General features: G+C 42.5%; 1 protein-coding gene across 2 annotated transcripts in view; it reads left to right on the top strand.

The window, feature by feature from the left end:
- Positions 1–21,921, top strand: part of atxn7l2a (ataxin 7-like 2a) — a 30,735-nt gene that overhangs the window by 4,436 nt on the left and 4,378 nt on the right. For both annotated transcript variants that reach the window (XM_053429720.1, XM_053429712.1), the window contains exons 3-8: positions 501–840; positions 2,987–3,240; positions 5,031–5,113; positions 11,274–11,485; positions 19,694–19,874; positions 20,675–20,796. In XM_053429720.1, coding sequence (XP_053285695.1) covers positions 501–840; positions 2,987–3,240; positions 5,031–5,113; positions 11,274–11,485; positions 19,694–19,874; positions 20,675–20,796 — 1,192 coding nt within the window. The remainder of the gene's footprint in view (positions 1–500; positions 841–2,986; positions 3,241–5,030; positions 5,114–11,273; positions 11,486–19,693; positions 19,875–20,674; positions 20,797–21,921) is intronic.

The raw sequence follows: 21,921 nt of genomic DNA, 5'->3' as shown, positions 1-21,921 counted from the left end.
CAGACTTTTTGTGGAATTTCTCTGACCACTCTCTTCAGCCGCTTTAAGACATGCACTGAACTCCACATATACTAGTCACTAGTTCACCTAGCCTACAGGTATTTCGCTTGTGGGAGGAAACCACAGCACCCAAAGCAAACTCATTCAAGACAGCATGACAACATCCACGCATGACATGCTGAGCTTTCACTGCTCACTATCACCAATGCTGCGCATGATCAAATCAGATCTTTAACCCAGTGTTGAGCTGTGTCTATCCATTGCATTTAAAACTACCTAAAAGTCTCAAATGATTACATTGACATATTTTTAAGAAGTGGGTATTTTATTTGTGTATTATTTCTGATGTTACAGAGATGGTGAGAAGATCGATCATCTTTCCATGATGTAGCATTGTCCCCAGCTGTTACACAAATAGACTTGTTTCCTCCTCTGTAGCCTAGCATACGGGTGTCTGCTTTTCGTTAGCTCATCGCTTTTCCTCTCTACTCTCCTACCAGACATGTCCATCTTTGGTCTTTATCCTGGCCATGATGACTTCTACCTGGTGGTGTGCAGCCATTGTGGACAAGTAGTGAAGCCGCAGGCATTTGAAAAGCACTGCGAGTGGAGACATGGCCCTGTTGCCAAGCTGTACGCTAGACTACGCTCTCCCACCCCTGCATCCCAACCCCAGCAGAGGCCCCACCAGGGCCACTCTCCTTCTTCTGGGACCAATTCTGCTTCTGCTTCTTCCTGGGAGGGTAGAGGTCAGGGTGTTGGCCAGCTACGGGCAGCCCCACCGTCACCTTCTACCCCACCCCAGTACAGACACTCCAAGAACTCCAAAGATGCAGTACGGTAAGAACAGAGTTCTCTAACATAGAAAAAAAGCTCAATGGTCATAGACTGAATTCTGGTTATAAATGTCTACTTCGCTTTTGGGGGGGCTATGCCATGTACACTGACTGTGACGTCAATTCTGGTCGTAACACCATTCGACGCACTCTAGCGTATAGTTTCTGACATAGAGGAACCACAACAAATCGCGGGAGTTGTTTTTTTCCAGAGTTTTTAGGACGGTAGACATGCCAGATACCCAAATTAACGTGTAGAAGCACTACAAAAGTGGAATTTTCATAATATGTCCCCTTTAATACTGTGAAACGAGGAAACAGTTAGCCTCACTCTGTCCAAAGGTAACAAAGAATGCTTAGTTACAACACCTCTAAAGCTCACTAATGAACACATATCTTATTCTATGTTAAAGACTTGAAGACTAAAAAGGCTCTCTTTTTTGTTTCTTTAATGGGTCAGATCTTCTTTGTTGCCTGCCCTCATTTGTTCAGCCCACGCTTACTTTGCTACCTCTCTTTTTCTCTCACTGACAGATTTTTTTGCAAGGAGCTCATTCACTGATACTTACTTTTGCGAAAATATATCATAATTTGACGACTGTTGAGCTGACGTAGGTTACTTAGATCCTTTTAGCAGATCGCCAAAACCCTACTTTGAGAAGTAACTAAAGCCCTTGCATCACTGTGAGTTTGTTAGATAACTGCGCTGGATAAGAAAGAGTCCATCTCATAGCTACTGAAAAGTCACATGTCTTGCACTGCACTTCGTCGTCATCAATAGTTTGTCAGTTACGGACCATTAGTGTGTATGTCATGATTTCTTTGCATTTCATAACACTATATGAATATATATTTAATTGCTAAAATTTTATGGCCTACAAGCAGAAGAGATTATCTCACTGCTGCCAGTTTAATGGAATATTTAGTTGCATCATGTTACAGTGGTAGATTTGTGTAAAATTACAGTTGTAAAGATTTGCTTCAGATAAATAGAAGGAGTGACTACACAAATTGAGGATTAGGGATGTAGCTACTAGGTAGGTTATGTTAAGTAAGGGAATAAATTGACAGTTTCATCACTGTATGACATTGATTCTTTTGACATCAATGCGATATTTGCCAATATCACAAAATCTGCCACATTTTAGGTGCTTGCGATTGATATGAAAAAATTGTATATGCCCATTTTACACAATCATTACAAATGTCAACTCACAAAAAGCTACTAAAATATGATTTCACAAATTTGTTTACAGACCAGAGATCAGTCTTATGCTACAATTAAATTAAAAACATTTAGCTTATTTTGTAGTTTTTTTCCCCACATCTTTATTCAAGAGTGTGGTTTTTGTATGATAGAAGGACTTACTGATTTTACGTTCACATTTTGTAAACCACTCATTATCCTGTGCCTGCACTCAAATATACCCTGCTTGTGCTTAAATCTCCCGAGCTCCATCTTCATCTTTTCAGCTCCTCGCACTCTGCCTGCTTCCGTGACTGTGTACAACAAAAACAACAAAATAAGATTTTTTGGAGCAACAAGTCGGACAAATTTCCCTAACCATTAGAATGCCAGGTGTAGTGATCATAAATGAAATTTTGTTGCCAACATTTTGTCTCTTTTGTTTTTTATAGCTGTAACAGTAACTTTCACAATGTAAAAATAACTTGAGATCTGCTGGGATCCTGCTCGTCATTTTTCTTAAAACACACTTGTGTAAGGCCGGTGTAAGCCTCCACAATGAGGGCAGGACAATTTCATAAGTTAGCATTATACATGGCATTCTATTTCTGGTAACACCAGGGCATTTCAAAATTAGGGCACATCAACAATATATTTTGCATAGACACATTATGTATTTGCTCATTGAATAGATATATTGTATCAGGTCAATGAATCGTTACTACTCTCGAATGTAAATGTCCCCCTGTTTGAGAAAAAAGTTGGGATCCAAATAGACAAGGTTTGGTCCAGGATGGTGATCCTGTACGAAACTATAGCTATGCATCAAATACGATTCCAGCCTAAGTAGGCTTCACATGATTTTAGATGGAAAAAACTGTCCTTGCCCTTTTAGTTAGGATAACAACATATTTAAAAAAAATGTAGTCAAATGTTTAAGAATTTTTCCCCCCCGGCCATTCAGACATTCCCCACTGGAGAAGTTGTCCTCCTACAGCAGTCACACAGAGTCATCAGTATTCAAGCAGCCGTCGCCTTTGGAGCATCCGATGAGCTCTCCACCCCCATCACTCAGAGATCACCCCTGGCCGCATGGAAGCACTCCACCTGGTAGGCCTTCGCCTAGTGACAGGCCACCCGCCCAGAGCCAGGATTCCCCTCTGGCCCCTGCAATGCCACCCCACCGGATCCCAAGACCCTACAACAAAGTGGCCTCCAGTGAGTACAGATGGCGCGTTTGGGGTGATTTGGAGTAAGAGGTTGAAGGATGAATACAAACAGATAAAAAAATATATATATTGTTAAATAAGTAAATATATATATATTTAACAAATATTTCTTTACAGTCCTTGACTGGCAGAACTCGACATTTACATGTTGTGCACATTCCCATACCAGTCAACAGTTGTCAGCAGGCAAGCAGAAGTTTTTCAAACATAAATTAAACTAGGGCTACGTTGTAGCACTGTCGGGCCCGAGCACCCGCACGTTGAAGCCTGTTGCGGTCGGTGGAGAGAGCGATCGATGACCAAGCGCACGTCTGAGCGTTGCATGCGTTTTGCGCACTGCAGTAAGGATAAACGCTTCACTTCCTGCGTCTGTCACGCGATGTCGATCCTTGCCTGCTAATTGCTGATTACAGTCCACTGTATCAAATAGTTACGATTTTATTTAACTCGAAGGATGGTTGTAAAACAAAGCTTACTTCTTGTTGCCACTAGGTGGCGCCATCACTCTTATTACGCATAGACATATAGATCTGTTCAAGTAGGCGCACTGATGTAGCGTGAGCAATTTTGTGTCATTTGGAAAATGTTTCCACAATTTAATTTTCACACTGATCAGTAGGTGGCGCTATGAGCCTGAACTAATATTAATATATGGACCTGTTCAGGTCAGGATTGGGATCATAGGTCAGTAGTTCGGAGCCGGATGGATAATGCAAAGTGGATTAACACAATACTTTCTTTTTCATGGCGAATCAGTAGGTGGCGCTATGACACTGAGGAAATATTGACACATAGAGCTGTTCAGGCTTGTACTCTAATCAGGAGACAGAAGTTTGGCAGTGATAGGACAATGCAGAGAGGACTTATGAAAACATTGTGTCCTTTGGCGAAGGACTATCCTTCGCTGCACATCAATGTTTACACGGTTTGAATAAAAGTCACAATTCTGACCATGATCCGATGACTTGACTGAGATATTTTGAGCTGTATATTGTAAAGCAGCCAGGAGCAGTTCATCAAAGTATAAAACATGTCACTGTGAGAGGGGGCGCTGTGATTTCAAGTCATGATTTCTATGTAGACATCATCAGGCTGGGACTCTTGTCTTACATGTCTAGTTTGGACTCGATTTGACCAAATATGTCCAAGATACCGAACCTCCTGTTTTTATGGCGTGTAATCAAACTAAGCTAAGTGAGGGGGCTTTCTGTAGATGGCGCTGTTGAGCCATTTTGCCACGCTCATGTCAAATTATGTCGTGGCAGCATGTCTAGGCCCTGAAAAAGTCCAAAAAGGGAAATAATAATAATAATAATAATAATAAAAATCCTTACAATTTCAATAGGGCTTCTCACCATTCGGTGCTCGGGCCCTAAAAAGAAAACCATCATTATCTGATGTTGGCCAAATAGTTTTCTAAACATTGGTATTGTCAGGAAATCAATGCATACCTAATTATGAGACAGGATTCATCAAATCTGAAGAGTCACCATGATATTAATTCTTGCCATCTCTACAATCACTGGGTTGGATGAAGTTGTTTGTGGTTTAAAGTAAATATACCAGAAAACTACATGGAACATATTCTGTCAGTGTCTATGTGGGATGCATTTAGGGCTTGATGTGCATCAAGCCCTTGGTCACCCAATAATTTGCAGCTTTTGGGATGCAATGCACAAGTAATAGGAGTTGATTACATGAAAGTGATGAATATTATATTTTAAAGTGTTTGTTGACTGTGTTGACTTTGTAGCTGAAACATTGTTTTTGTGTCCATAGAGAGGGAGTGTGACTTGGACAAACACTGCGGCGTCCTTGATCCTGATAGGAAGAAAGTCTGCACTCGCCTCCTGACATGCAACGTAAGCTCCAGACACGCTTTGGTTCATAAGACTAATATCCCTCTAATTTAGTCTCAGACTGTCTTGCCCATGCATGTTTTCATTCTTCTTTTGTGTCTCTCCTCTTTTCAATTTTTGTTTTCTCTCTAAGGTTCTTACTGTAGTTGAAACAAAGGTTAAGAAGATGAATTTCACTGTCCAGTCCTGTCACCTTTGTTTTTGAGCCATTTAGTACACAGGACAACAGCCATCATGTCAGATAATATTAATTGCAGCTTTGGTAGCAAACAGAAATCTGGCTTCCTAAAATTCTAACATTCTACACAGGGAATTGGAGTGCACTGAAGACTGTCTGACCAAAGACATGATAAATGATTGATTAATTAATTTCAGTCATCATTTCTTATGAAGTCGTTAGGTTTGGAGGAACTGCCCACAGGCAGTGGCCATGTTTTCAGGGAGTCTGTCCATCCTTCTCTTTAGATCATGCAATCTCATAAACACCTTGACGGAATTGCTTTCAATTTGGAACATTCAGTTGGACTCAAGGATGAACTGAATACATTTTGGTGGTGAAAGGACACACACACACACACACACACACACACACACACACGTTTGTACAGCTATTTTATTAAGGACAGCTCCTTACCATTACCATCCAAACTAAGTGCCTATCCTTACCCTTAAGCTAATTCTAACCTTAACCCCAAAACAAAGTCTTACCCCCTAACAGTCTATTAAAAGAGGGGGGGGGCATTTTGTAAGTAATTTACTGCTCCGCTGCTGCGCACTGACAGCCGAATCGAGCCAAACCAGAAATATTTAGTTTTTTACCCAGTGTGAGTTTACAAATGTGTCCGTTGACATTGTTGGTGGCTGTGTGGCGTGTCGGTGACAATGCATGTCGGTGTGTTTCAGCGCGTCAGAGAGGGGAAGAGAGCTATCAGAGTCAGGACGAGCGGAATTAATGAATGTCTGTAACTATAAAGAAAGATTTCGCTCTAGAGTATATCTAAGTATCAAACATGGGGTGGTAGGCACTGCCGATATTGTCATGGCCATTTCCAACAAATTAACTTTTAAGTTTTCGACTCTCTGTCTGTCAGCGAGTAAAGTAATAGAATTTGTTAGGACGATGGCATCATCCATTGCTGTTTCACAGCATAAATCGTCATATGCCAATTTAGTTTATATCAACCAACCCTAGATGCCTGTCATCTAGGGCTGCCGCGATTAGTCAACGTCATCGATGACGCTGAAAATGCGTCGACATCAATATTTTAAACCAATGCGTCGGACCAACACAAATTATATGTTTACCTTTTCAATTTCTAAAATGTTTCATTTCAATTCATTATAAAAAAATTCTTCTTCAATATCACTACGTAATGCCGGGTTTTTACCGGACGCCGAAGCGCTCCGCCGCGCCGCTCTGCTCCGTGCAGCGCTATTTTCAAGCATGTACAGGCGCCTGGCTGTTCACACGGGACGTGCATGTGCAGGCGCCGGTCAGCCAACAATTCTGCTTTCTCCGCTTATTGTTGTATGTAACCCGTTCACTGTACTGGTTTGGGGGTAAATGATGATGGTCTTCATAGCCCCCCTCTCTTTCTCTCTCTATCTGTCTGCTTATGTGCTGGTAGTGTAGTGGATGGGCAGAGGGGGTAATTTAATTATGTGATTGGGGAAATTTAAACTCCAGGACAACAGAAGGCAGTGTTTCCCCTAGGTTTACAGCTTTTGGGCGGGGGGGGTAGTAGTCACGGAATCAAAAACTTAAAGGAATCATGATGTTAATGTGTTTCTTTTAATGATTTTGAACCGTACATTGAATTTCTGAACTGTACATTGAACTAAACTAGAATTATCACGAAGCCCTGTCAAGAAAACACAAACGCTGGAGCAGAGTGGTTCAAATCAATGTAAAGAGTCATGGAGCATGCGCATAAAGTGAAAGAAGACGAAAGTCGAGATCCTATTAGCTGAACGACTTCTCTACCACCTGAAATCACTGTTACCATAGCAATCAAACAGGACTAGTTAGAATCGAGCACTTCGCCATAACCCTCGTTTGTGTTAAGTTACCTTTTTGAAACTTCCGTTTATAATTCAAATCTTTTCACGTAAGATTTGCCGGTTTTGAACAATGGTCAGATGAGAATAGATTAACCAGTGATAGATTAAAGTGTTGCTTGGTAATGTCATCCCTTTCCTAACCAGATTCTTAAAAACATCGATATGGTTTATGTTGTTGCTATTATGAATAGACGCAGCAGGGTTAATAAGGGTTCAGGCTGAGGTTGCGAGGGGAGCATTGTTGCCAACTTAGCAACTTTGTCGCTAAATCTGGCGACTTTTTAAATCCTCATGGCGAAAGCTACTAGCGACAAATCTAGCAACTTTTTCTGGTGTTATGGAGACTAGCTCTGCCAGAGTGTCTCTTATGATCATTTTGCTGGTCCCAAGCCCGGATAAAGGAGGAGGGCTGGACGTAGAGCTAGCAGTTCCACCCCACATAACAGCCTTTTGATTAAATTTGATATTCTAACATTTAACAATACAGGACAAAATTGATTTATATATGTGGGTCTAGATGCAGCATTAAAGTCATGAAGTTATTTTGAGAAGTGATGGCATATTTCAATGGCAAGATTAAAAAAAAGAATCAACAGAAGAATACGGAAGCGTATTGCATTTATTTTTTATTGATTGGGAATTTATCTCGGAATTTCAGAGATAATTATCTCAGAAAAACAGAATTATACTTTAGTTTAGTGAACGTAATACTCTTCTTTAGAAGAAAGCTTATTTGTAGTTCTAAACATATTTAACGTGATTTTTTTTTTATCACTTTTTGTATGGCCTACAGCGACCATTTCATTTTGTAAATTAGGCGATGGCGTCACTTAGCGACTTTTAGGAGAGCCAATAGCTCTGAGGAGGAGTTGGCAACAACAATGGAGGGGAGGCGTGGTGCGTTCACAGTTAAAAACAACAAGCGGAGAAAGCAGAATCGCGGGCCGAACGGCGCTGAGAAATGCGCGTCACGTTTTAACAGCCAGGCGCCTGCGCGCTTGAGAATTTCGCGATGCTGCGCTTCGCCGTCTTACCGAGATCAGTCTTGTACAGCCAGGGGGAGTATTTCCCCTCTAACAGCCAAAGTGGGTCAAATCTGTCCGGTGGTGACCGGACAGATGCTTGTCTGGGGCAGGGCGTGCAGCACTTCTCTGCACTTGGACCCGGAGCAGGAGAGCTCCTCCGGTTGCTACTCGCAGGAGAGTGGCGGATATTTTTAGCTGCTTCTCAGGTGGTTCATGAGACATGTTCTCAGATGCTCTCTGTCCGCTGTAGTGATGTGTCGGTCGTGAACGATTCGTTCGTTTTGAACGAATCCTTACAAGGACTCGGGAGTAACGAGTCCTCTCAAAGAGAGATTCGTTCATTTTCTCGTGGCCGCGCATCGGGACTGTTGCATAGGCTGATGTAGGTCACGTGGAAAAGGATCCAAAGACTCGTATCCGGCAGATGAACGAATCACTGATCCGAAGACTCTGTTGGCAGAAGAACGAAACACTGATCTGAAGACACAGTCGGGAGGTGAACGATTCGTTCATCTGCCGGGTACGAGTCTTTGGATAATTTTCTACGTGACCTCCATAGGCTCAGAAGAGGAAACAGTTACCTCATCCCCTTTCGCGTGACCGCTGTTAAAAAGCAGCCATGACTGACAGCTTTTGTGTGGCAGATCATATATTTTTTAAGAAAACCTCCTCTATTAAATACAGTAAAACATGACAGTTTGTATGGTTTTAAATTGTCATTTATTGTCACACTGGCATTTAATTATCACAGGAAATAATTACACTGCACTAAACTGTAAGTGTAAATGTAAAGTGAAAATAACAAAACCAGTCATTATGACTTGTGAATAGGGCTGAACGATTAAGATTTAATATGCGATTCTTTTATTTTATCCTCTCTTTCCCCCCCCCAAAAAAAAATGATGAATGATTTAAATATGACCAACACAATATTAGATACTGTACAATATTCTTTCCCACATTTTTATTTGAATGCGGCGTTGTTATAGTCAGTGGATCAGCAGCAGTTTAAGCTCTGTGTCCGCGGATGCGGCGGGCCAGCTGGATGTGCTGGCAGCGTGTGGATCAGCAGCTCCATAGATTCCCGTTCATGTCCGGGTGGACGTGCAGCGGTATGGAGGTGCCGGGAGATTTTCCCGTGCGCCGCCCGCACCGCGGTCACCGGCGAGATGAGCTCGCTCTGTGTGGCCTACACGTCGGCCGAAGACTCTGTGGGCAGATGAACCCGATCATTGATCCAAACACACGGTCGGGAGTTGAACGATTCGTTCATCTGCCGGGTACGAGTCTTTGGATCGTTTGCACCCCCCCCCCTTGAAACGAACGAATGACTCAAAAAGAGATTCGTTCATTTTACTGAACGAGATTCAAAGAACCGACACGGTAAAAAGATCCGAACTTCCAATCACTAGTCCGCTGGTGGGAGGTTGCTCACCTGTGTGGGCGCGCACGTGTCAGTTTGTGCGCGCATGTGTCTGTGTGCGCGCGCATCTGGATGGAACTCCGCCGTGCGCGATACAGAGAGCAGAGAAGAAATCTAAACGCACGACCATGTAGAGACAGACATAACATGCCTGTGGCGATCTGGCGCTTTATTGCAAAATAAAAAATAAAATAAATAATGAAGTTGATCTTCCAGGGGGGGCGGGAGGTGCCGTTGGCGGGGCGGGGCGCCCCCCTAGTAGAACGGTAGGGGAAACACTGGAAGGGGTATACAAAGTATGGGATGCATATTTTGTCATTTATATCTTATAAAATATGTCATATCATTTAAAATCATTTTCCAGTTTGTTTCCTGGCAGCGAGCGGAAAAAATAGACTGTGGTGTCTTCAATGTTATTCACAACAGTTGATTGACATGTAGGTTTAGCTAATAGGAAGCCCCTATGTGGGTATGTTATGGACCAATAGGAGGAGGCAATAAAAGTGGGGGGCGGGGTCAAACACGGAAGTGAGGACCCGAATAAAGATGTCAACATTAGTACACAGTCTGTCTCACGCATATTATTAAGCAAACTCGACAGACTCGACGCCGAAACCATCGGTGCAGGGAGCGAGGCGCATCGCAGCCCATGTGAACCGAACAAAGGTTTAACAGGGGGGTGGATAGGTAGCGCCGGGCTTTCCTTGGCGCTGCCCGGTGCGGCGCGGTGCTTCGGAAATGCAATGAAATGGTCAACTAGATTTTTTTGGAGGAAAATTAATCGTTTAGATTCAGCGACGAATCTGTAAAATAGTCGACAGATTAATCGATAGAAAAATAGTTGTTAGTGGCAGCCCTACAGTCATCACGAACACCCTGTTGTTCTGATCAACAATGTCATTTTCGAAAAGCAATGTCCTCTTGTACAGTGCTGTTTCTAAATGTCTTACATGACAATCTGCAATTTAAATGATGATAATTTCAGATACTTACAATTTATTTCTTACAAAAAACGCACCGTGTCGGCAGCACTGTCGGCAGCCATACCAGGCGACATTTGCACAAGCATAGTTTTCACCCATTGACAGCGCACACTTTCTGCTGTTCTCTTCTGATACAGTTTCTAAAAGTCGGTGATGACTCAGATTTGGGTCCTATACTGTTAGTTGAGGAACACTGCTTGCTCTCACTGGAGCTGTGTTTCCCCCTCAGTGATGAGGGTCTAATTTGGTTGTGGTGAAAGGTTTTACCTTCCAAAAGTCCCTGCTTGGCTCTTGGAACTTTTGGGGTGGGTCTTGCCTCACTGAAGATGCCTGATTAGTCAAGTACTCCAGAATTTGTTTTCAGTAAATCTCCATAATATCTCATAAAATCTGATTCCTCACTTAACTTCTAGCATTTCGATTGCTTTGAAGTCGTTGCAAGTGCTCTTTTCTATTCCAGCTTGGACTCATTAATCCCATTTGGCAAAGCAATAAAATCACGATCAACCCTGCATGATTTGAATCCCTTCCATGTTTAGACTTTTGATTTTTGAGAAATACAGATTGTAGTTGAAATCTAATATATGCAGTTGAATTCTTACAGCAGGGCTCCTTTTAACGCATTGTGTTGACTTTTAATCCAGCTCAACTGCCTGTGTCTTGGTCCTCAGATTCACTCCATCCACCAGCGAAGGAAGGTTGTTGGCCGAAGCAAGAACTTTGACCAGCTGGTGGCAGAACTAAAGACCAAGGTTCGGGAGAAAGGAGGCCATTTGTTGGAGGGAGGCTCCTCCAGTGGACGATCCCCCAGCCCAGAGGCCCCCAGGGAGCAGCCTGGGGTACCGCACTGCAGAAGACCTCTGGCCAGCCTCCCTGCTTTCAGGTTGGTGAGCTTTACTGAAGCTTAAGTGTATTGAAGTGTGCAATGGTGATCGCAACTAGGCAATTTAAAGACATTTAAAAAAAACATATAGTTGTTTACAGTTCTCACCTGTTCTCTAACGGACAGTTATATTGTCCTGAGCTTTGTTTTTTGTCATCCCCTTTCTCTCTGCCTTGTATTTTATGGGAAATTAAATATCACGATTATTGAAATAACAACTAGTCTCCACATCCCATATAGTTAAAGCTTAATTCTTCTTATCTTCTAAAGACATCTTATCCGATCAGTGTTTATTGAACTAATTGACATGTAAACGGAAATGTAACAACAAATATGATTGTTCCTGATCCTTTATTACCTCAGCCTCAGTACTAAGTTTCAAGTCCTTTTTTAGGAGTGGGAAATGGCCAAAAGAAGAAAAATGTTGGTGTGGATCTAAATACATGTTTGTGGTTTTTTACAAGCAGGGCCACCTTAATACAGTAGGGGCTAAAATCGTTTTCCTTTTCAATTGCCACACACAAGCCTAAACTGAATAAATGTCAATCAATGTGGACAGCATCTAAATAACTATAAGACTTGTAGTTTGAATTTTAAATCGAAAATCTTATTTAGTAAATTATAGCACACAATAAAAGTATCATTTTAGAGCATAAGAAAATATAGAGGATATCCCTTGTATGTTTGAATATCTTCTGCATTTATTAAGATGCCAAGCAATAATTAAAGTAAGAAGATGGTAGCAACCACCAGCGGATGTTAGGGACATATCTTCAGTTGTGTACCTCATCGTCATCAGGTGTTGCAGGCTATTAATCGCAACTGCGTTACAAGCCAAACCTGAGGTTACACTAAGGCTGTAGGTAAACTGACGGACTACTGGCTAGTATGGCAGTACTTTGAAAGCCATATGTCCTGCTCAGTAGATCATTACCTCTATGCCTTTTTAAACTGAACATATACTGTCAAAGGAAACCGAGTCAAAAGCTGTTTCAGTTCAGAACATAGGACAACATGGAGATTATCCCTTGTAGGTTCTACCACTAATTAAGACGTCAACCACCAGCGGATGTTAATACTTTTTGAAAGCATTTAAAAAATAAAGAAAAGAGTTCAGATTTATTTGAATGATTGTATTAATGGATGAAAAAGTACCCATGTGCGGTAATCAGGGTTCGTACGGTCATGGAAAACCTGGAAAAGTCATGGAATTTTAAAATGTGTTTTTCCAGGCCTGGAAAAGTCATGGAAAAAATAATCTCCCAAAAGTTTTGGAAAAGTCATGGAATTTTGTTATAATAATATTTTCATGTTGTTCATTTAAGGGATGGGCATAATTAATAGACGATGAGTTTCGTCGATGACATTATTTTTTCATGGATGAAAACTATTGCATGTTCGCTATGTGGCAGGACGTCAGAATATCCGAGTTGCCTTGAAAGCAGCACAGCGAGGATGTTAGCATTTGGAGAAAGCAGCCCGGAGCTAACCTGCGCTGCTCGGATTCCTGCGCTGCTCGGATTCACGGAAAAGACCCGGGTCTGTGTCAGGGGTTCCGGGAGTTAGGGCATGACAATAACTTGACTGAGAGGGCGAGAACAGTCAAATTCAGCTAGCTCCAAACAGGGCTTAGTTTAGAGTACAGCAGCACATATTTTCAAGTGTAAAGGCCTCTGTATGCTTCTCCGAGTCCGTTGCGGACTGACGGACGGACGGAGCGGACGGACCCTTTTTGATTTATAGTTCTACGAGCCTTTTTGTTGTGAAAACAATTCACCGCCAGAACAGTAGATGGCGCAACGGAAGTCGAGCTTAGAGAAGCCTACCTCATGAGGTATATAGAAGAAGTCCACGCTGGTTTATTTACATCCTCCCGGCTCCTCACACACAGTGAACGATGGCAACTAACAGAAAAAGGATATTGATGACGCCACCGTTTTTGCTGAAATAAAGTGACACCCAGCGGGTCAAAATGCTTATGTTATCGTGTCTTAACGCAGCGGTTCCCCGGTCTTGTTTCCAAACTGCGTTGCTAATTCAACAGCTGCAACAGCTTGAAGCTACACGGAGGCAGCTAGCTTCCCCCCAGCTTCCACACACAGTCAGCAGGGACACCCGATACTAACTACTACCAAGTGTTTGCTTCTAACCTGACGGTGTTTGAGAAAAAGTGTCATGACAGCCGTGGGATTAAAGTCAGCGGGTTTTTGCGCTGTTCCCACCGCAGTTAGCATGGTGGCTAGCCCGCTAGCCCCGTTATGAAAGTTCGTTATAACCATATGTGACCGTACACACATGCCGTAAGTGCTCTAACCAGCCACCGTCAGCCGGACAACGCCGCTGGCTTAACACACTTGTCACATTAATCAGAGAGTCGTAGTTGTGATTTTGGTTTATTGTGATGTAGGGAATGGAACAGGAAATTTGAGGTCCCGTAATGCTGGCGTTAGCGGACCAATCACAGCCAAGGGCTATCCGTGGGGTCTCCGCCATTTCGACGTGTAGTTAGAAATATGAGAGCTGCACGAAAAGCTCTCCGAGGAGCCACGGAGAGGCCTGGAGAGGGCGTTCCACGTTGGAGAAGGCGGTCCTATCTGTCCGCGTCCGTCAAAACGGAGAAGCATATGTAACAGGTGGAACAAACCATAGGATTTAAAATAAAAAAATAAAAGTTTATTATTTAATTGAAAATTAAAACAATGGTTTCACGTTGAAACTCTTTCCCCTGCTCAAGACAACTCTCTCTAAACAAAGACACCTGTTCTACTCACCGGTGAGTTCCTATAACTGAAAAGGTAGCAACAGGTATGCATAAATGCAATAAACTCAAAGTCAAGCTTAACACTTTCTTCTAACTAAATGCAGAGACATTCAGTTACATTCATTTCAAACCCATAACAAAAGATCGTTTAGAACCATAAATATCTTTCACATTCAAAGTTCAATGTTTTTCACATTCAGTCTGTTCACTCAATGTTCACTGCTTTACACGTTAAGTCCAAAGTAGTTGAGCCACGGTCCTCAAAGTGAATTGAATTAATCCCAAAATGGACGTTACCGTCCCGGACACTTTGCTGCTCGCTGACGATGCGGTGTCACATGTGGCAGGGTAATACTCACAAACAAACCCTCTGTCGGTAGCTTGGGAGAGAGAGCGAGAGAGGGCAAGTGAGCTGCGGACCGTCCAGGGCTGTAATGGCGCTGCGGCGAAGTCCCCGACGCGGCGGGCACATCAAAGGCTGCGGTGGCTAAACTGCTAGCTGTCCTCCTTGGCCAGCGTGGTGAAGTCCCCGACGCCGCGGGAACATCCAGGGCGGCAGTGGCGAAACGGCTGGCGGTCTTGGCCTGGTGAAGTCTCTGACGTTGGCGACGAGCTAGTTTCTAAGTGGTTAGCTAAACTTTACTAACTAGCGATGATATTTCGCCTCACGCTACAACGTGCTATACTTCTAACTGCGTCACAGGGGAATCTTCAGTGCTGGTGGTGTAAACTCCTTCTTCACTCCAACCGTAATACTTCCGCAACACGGACACTAACAAACTTAACAAACTTAGAGCTAAAATTATAAATAACCGACTGGTTCCGCTTTCATTTACTCCTTATCAGGTGTGAGTTTCTCCGGGCGCCGCCATCATCTCTGTCGCCGTTCTCCGCACTCTTTGTCCCGCCCCCTCCGCTCTCTCCATTCGCCAGCGCACCAAATCTCCAGTCACTGATTGGCTGGACCTATTGCCAAGCTCTGTGGTGCTATTGGGTGGATTGATGTCCCATTGTAAACGCAGGGGCTGCACATAAAGAAATGTGTCCACACTCTGGGTGTACCCCTACACATACAGTGCCTTGCATAAGTATTCACCCCCTTTGGACTTTTCTACATTTTGTCATGGTATAACCACAGATTAAAATTTATTTCATCGTGAGTTTATGTAATGGACCAACACAAAATAGTGCATCATTTGGAAGTGGGGGGAAATATTACATGGATTTCACAATTATTTACAAATAAAAATCTGAAAAGTGTTGAGTGCATATGTATTCACCCCCTTTACTGTGAAACCCCTAACAAAGATCTGGTGCGACCAATTGCATTCACAAGTCACATTTGCAAGTCAAATAATTAGTAAATAGGGTCCACCTGTCTGCAATTTAATCTCAGTATAAATACACCTGTTCTGTGACGGACTCAGAGTTTGTTGGAGATCATTACTGAACAAACAGCATCATGAAGACCAAGGAGCTCACCAAACAGGTCAGGGATAAAGTTGTGGAGAAATATGAAGCAGGGTTAGGTTATAAAAAAATATCCAGAGCTTTGAACATCTCTCTGAGCACCATAAAATCCATCATAAGAAAATGGAAAGAATATGGCACAACCGCAAACCTACCAAGAGGAGGCCGTCCACCCAAACTGAAGAGTCGGACAAGGAGAAAATTAATCAGAGAAGCAACCAGGAGGCCCATGGTTACTCTGGAGGAGTTGCAGAGATCCACAGCTGAGGTGGGAGAATCTGTCCACAGGACAACTATTAGTCGTCTACTCCACAAATCTGGCCTTTATGGAAGAGTGGCAAGAAGAAAGCCATTGTTGAAAGGGATCCATAAAAAATCCCGTTTGGAGTTTGCCAGAAGCCATGTGGGAGACACAGCAAACATGTGGAAGAAGGTGCTCTGGTCAGATGAGACCAAAATTGAACTTTTTGGCCTCAATGCAAAACGCTATGTGTGGCGAAAACCCAACACTGCCCATCACCCTGAGCACACCATCCCAACAGTGAAACATGGTGGTGGTAGCATCATGCTGTGGGGATGCTTCTCTTCAGCAGGTACAGGGAAACTGGTCAGAATAGAGGGAAAGATGGATGGAGCCAAATACAGGGAAATCCTTGAAGAAAATCTGATGCAGTCTGCAAAAGACTTGAGACTGGGGCGGAGGTTCATCTTCCAGGAGGACAATGACCCTAAACATACAGCCAGAGCTACAAAGGAATGGTTTGGATTAAAGAATGTTAATGTCTTAAAATGGCCCAGTCAAAGCCCAGACCTCAATCCAATAGAGAATCTATGGCAAGACTTGAAGATTGCGGTTCACAGACGGTCTCCATCCAATCTGACTGAGCTTCATCTTTTTGCCAAGAAGAATGGACAAACCTTTCCATCTCTAGATGTGCAAAGCTGGTAGAGACATACCCCAAAAGACTTGCAGCTGTAATTGCAGCGAAAGGGGGTTCTACCAAGTATTGACACAGGGGGGTGAATACTTATGCACCCAACAGATGTCAACTTTTTTGTTCTCATTATTGTTTGTGTCACAATAAAATTTATTTTGCACCTCCAAAGTACTATGCATGTTTTGTTGATCAAACGGGAAAAAGTTTATTTAAGTCTATTTGAATTCCAGTTAGTAACAGTACATAACGGGAAAAAGTCAAGGGGGGTGAATACTTATGCAAGGCACTGTACATTGGCCTTTACCAGTGAACAGTAGGGATGTCCCGATCACTTCCGATACGATACCGATATTGTAGCCTTGAGTATTGGCCGATACCGATATCAATACGATACGATATAGGCACAAATCATACATATATTTATTCCTTATTTTGTTGTGTGGAATGTTAGAAAAGGCTTGATAAAGTGATGTTACTGTTACTGATGTTGTAGTGATATAACAGAAAACAATAGTCAGCAACAGTAGGTATAGGAAAAACTGACCCATTTATTATTAACCAATTGGTTACATTAATTTTAACCTTCAACATAAGAGTATTACCTCAACAAATCCAATAAAAACAAAATGTTATATTTAAAGTGCAAAATAACCACTGGTTACCAACATCATTATACAATTGAATAGAATAAATTAAATTTTAAAGTGCAAACAATTCAAGTTCACTTCAGTTATTTTTCTACTGTCAGCATATGTTGGAAACACTGCTCTCTGCAGTGTGAAGTCAGTGTCCACCCAGTGCGCAGTCAGGCTCAACAGAGACAGCGGACGATGGTCTGAGCTCCAGATGTCGGTGGTGAAGCTTATAGCATTTGCCTTCTCCACGTGTGCGGCAATACACTTTTTAACCTCTTCGTGCATCCGGGGTATAGTTTTGTCTACAATGTAGTGGCGGCTAGGAATAATGTAGCGAGGTTCGAGGTGCTCCATTAAGCGTTTAAACCCGACATTACTCACCACCGACAGGGGCTGGTCATCAAGCACAATAAACTGGGCTATCTTTTCTGTTATGGCCATTGCCTTTTTGCTGTCCCGTGGTAGTTTGTCACGTCTTGCAAAGCTTTCGGCCAGCGTGGGTTGCTGAAGCGAGCCAGAGGCTTGTTGCTTCGCCTTGCTGCTCTCGCGAAAATCCTCATGTTCTTTTTTGTGGTGTTTTTTCAAATGTGCGATGAGGTTGCTTGTATTGAACCTTCCCGGTTCTGTCCCTCCACGGGACACTTGCGCCTGACAAATGTTGCATTTAGCTGCAACGTCTTTGTCCGAGTTTACGGTAAAATACTTCCACACAGCCGACATCACTACACCTTGCTGCAGGCACACACGTTGTCGTTGTTGTGATCACGTGGGCTGTGCATGCTGGATCAGAGACGCTCTTCTTCCGCGGCCGGCACCAACGTTAATTAAGGGGCATTACCACCTACTGTGTTGGAGTGTGATCAAACCAGAGTCACCTATTATAGAAGTCCTGGAGCGGTAAATGGACAGCTTATATCGGAGCGCTTATATCGGAGTTTTTAGATTCAGTCCGATAAAATCCGATATTCACTTTTTTGGCTGATATCGGACTGATTTCCGATATCAATATCGGATCGGGACATCCCTAGTGAACAGATCCCGTTTAACTGCCAAAAGAGTTGTTCATCTTCGAATAAAGATCTCAATGAGGAAACGCGCTTTGTTTTTTCTATTTTCACTGCATTTTAATATAGCCTATAAATAGTGAATATTAATATGAAAATATTAATGATTAATCGAAAATCGATCGTTAATTCTCCCAACGATCGATTAAGACCATTTAATTGAATGCCCATCCCTAGTTCATTTACGCTGAGTTTTAAATAATTCATATGCTTTTAAAGAAATACGCTAAAATATAAGCAGGCATACTTGGGTTTGTGTAATTTAAAGTATACTGTATGCCTTGGAATTCTCATTGTTAGTTTGAATACTACATTGTCACTTTTTCGCGAATACATCGAGATTTCACAAAGTGTTCGGTCATGGAAATTTGGTTTAAAGTCATGGAAAGTCATGGAAATCCACTGGTCAAAATGTGTATGAACCCTGGGTAATACGGAAAATTCGGGATGTGATAGATATATTTTTGAGCATTCGAATCAATTTTAATTGTATTTTTTGGCTGCAGATTTTTTTGAATAATGGACAAGATGTTGAATATCCCTTGTAAATTTGAAGGTCTTCTGCACAATTTAAGTTACCAACTACCAGTAGATGTTAGCGGGTGTTCATGCATCTAGTGTGGCTCGGCTGTTAGCCTGAATCTTTAGCTATAAAGAGTCACGTGAGAAAAAACTGAGAGATTAGTCAAACTTTGGACATTTTGTGGATCTTCCATCTCAATTCCAGACAGGTAAGTGTGTGTGTGTGAGTGCAGCGCAGGCTAGGGTTAGGGTGCAGCCCTTCGTACTAAGCTGTCATCTCTCCGCTGCAGTTTCACAATAAATCAAAAGTATTCTTTTGCCTCAGTGCCAATACATTTGGTTGTAGCCACCGCCACAATATCAACACTGACTAACACAGAATTATTATATTTTCTTTTCTTAGTAGCTCTGCATGCAGCTCATAATTAAAGATTTATTCAGTTCTTCCTGACACAACTATGTGTGGCTATACACAGACACACACAAAGGTTGTATAAATCTGTAAACTCAGACTGGGTCAAAATAACATGATTTTGCATTCAAATCTTTTTCTTACGAGTACAGTGAGGTTTGATATCTGGTTCTGACTGTCCTCAATTATGTTTTTCTCTGGCTTAATTTTGTTGTTTTTTGTCATTAAGACAAACCTTTTCCTGCATCACGTGCATGACTGCAGTGCTCATTTTGACGCAGTTGAAGTCCATTATTAAAATGCATCAGAATCATTGTCAATAAGAAAGGAGATTGCACATGTATCAAGGTCATGATAATATTGTTAACATTGTATGGTCCTTCTAACAGTTTGTTTTGTTCTACAGTCGATCCACCGTTGAGTCAGAGTGCAGCCCAGAGGACGAGAAACAGCGGCAGGATGAGGGAAGTCTCCGAACCCAATCGCCTCTCGTCCATGGACGAATCTCCAGTGATGAAAGTGAAGCAGAAGGACCTGAGGAGCCCTTAGAATTCCCATCTTCTTGTGCACATCCGAGACCACTAGCGGTAGGTAGTTTGATCCTGCGTTTGATTCTTACTAAAACTATGTGTTTACATGTACAGAATCTATTGCTGAAAACTTGCTAGACGTTTTAAAATAATTCTTGGGCCAGAGAACCCCAAGGCCCATTACAAAGTCTTAATTTTTACAAAGTCTGTGATCATGCTCATAAATATGACCCTGGTATAATGTGACTATATCAAGTTGTTTTGGGCTGTGTGTTGGAAAACAACTGCTTTCCCCAAACAGAAGATGCTAGTAAATAGGGTTAAGTGATGTAAGGATTTGAGTCATCATTAATTATTTATTTTTTTGGGAGTGATTGTTAAAATGATAAATACTTTTCTTAAATGAGGGAAACCTTTCTTCATAGTTCAACCGCAGACACACCAACGTATATAAACTCGGACTGGGTGAAATCAACATAATTTGCTCCTCGGGAACACTATGAAGGTCGTATTTATTTGCACACAGAGGGGAGAAGTGAGATCCGAACACAAGTGGTCACAGCTCTTTTTGACATTGCATTCGCTGATACTGGCATAAACATCTGCGCCCCATGCACAACCACGCATGTACACGCACATAAATATATTGTCGGTTGTTGGGCTGATTGAGGCTGAACATTTTTGCATATTGCCCAACTCACTAGTAGAACAAAGCTGCCTTATGCCTTATGATACTCTTTGAGCTATTGTTAACCATGTCCAAATTTTCAAATTTTAAATCTGATGATAACACCCATTAATAAATCTCATCAACAGAGCATACTAGATCCCAGATTGACAAGTCTTTTTTTCTCCAGGTCTGTTCTTTTGGCAGCCATGCGTTTGGTCACGGCATCTACACGTTTGACAGGAGACTTCACCACCTAAGGTCGGCTCTCAGTAGTATGCTGGAACAGCACATCAGCGCCCACCTTTGGAAGTAAGAAACCGAGGCTCATATTCCTTTCATTGTTAGCTTGAAGTGGTTTTAATTTTAACTAGGGCTATGTGTAGCACTGGCGGGCACCCGCACGTTGAAGCCTGTTGCGGTCGGTGGAGAAAACGATCGATGACCAAGCGCACGTCTCCGCGTTGCATGCGTTTTTTGCACGCTTCACTTCCTGCGTCCGCTAGCGATGTCGATCCTTGCCTGCTAATTGCTCATTACGGTCCACACTATCTGTGCACATCACACTGGGAAAAGATATCAAATTAACGTGTAGAAGCATTACAAAAGTGGAATTTTCATAATATATATATAGATCTGTTCAAGTAGGCGATATGATGTAGCGTGAGCAATTTTGTGCCAATTGGACAATGTTACCACAACTTAATTTTCACAATTTTTCACCCGGTGGCACTATGACCCTGAACTAATATTTTTATATGGTAAATGGTAAATGGATTTGTATTTATATAGCGCTTTTCTAGTCTTGATGACCACTCAAAGCGCTTTACATTACAGTTTCACATTCACCCATTTACACACACATTCATACAGTGCATCTATCCCAGCACTTTGTTATTCTATGGGGGACCATTCGGGGTTCAGCTACTTGCCCAAGGACACTTCGGCATGCAGATGGTTCAGACTGGGAATCGAACCGCCGACCTTCAGGCTGGAGGACGACCACTCTACCCCTCAGCCACAGCTGCCCACAATATATAGAGCTGTTCAGGTCAGGATTGTGATCATAGGTCAGTAGTTCGGAGCCGGATGGATAATAATTATTGTGAGAAACAATTAATCACATATATTATTATTCTTATTAAAAGGTGATCTGTGCATCTTTGTTATTCAGGAAGTTTGTATCAAACAAGTAGCCCTTCGTACTACTCAGTACCTTCGAAGTAGCTCTCAGTTTCAAAAAGGTTGGGGACTCCTGCCATAGACCATCGGTTCCCAAAGTGGGGTACGGGTATGCGAAGTGGTTCAGGGGTACGCGGTGGGGCTGGAATCACACCTCAGCCGGCGCACAACGGCCCTCACCTTTCACTTTCAATGCGTGCGTCAGACTCCTAGGTCCATGTTCCAAGACGGGTCGGCTCCCCCCGTTATGTCGGT

The sequence above is a fragment of the Pleuronectes platessa genome, chromosome 2, assembly GCF_947347685.1.
Source record: "Pleuronectes platessa chromosome 2, fPlePla1.1, whole genome shotgun sequence".
NCBI classification, from domain to species: Eukaryota; Metazoa; Chordata; class Actinopteri; order Pleuronectiformes; family Pleuronectidae; genus Pleuronectes; species Pleuronectes platessa.
Note: the sequence above shows the minus strand (reverse complement) of the source record. Positions and strands in the feature narration are given on the sequence as shown.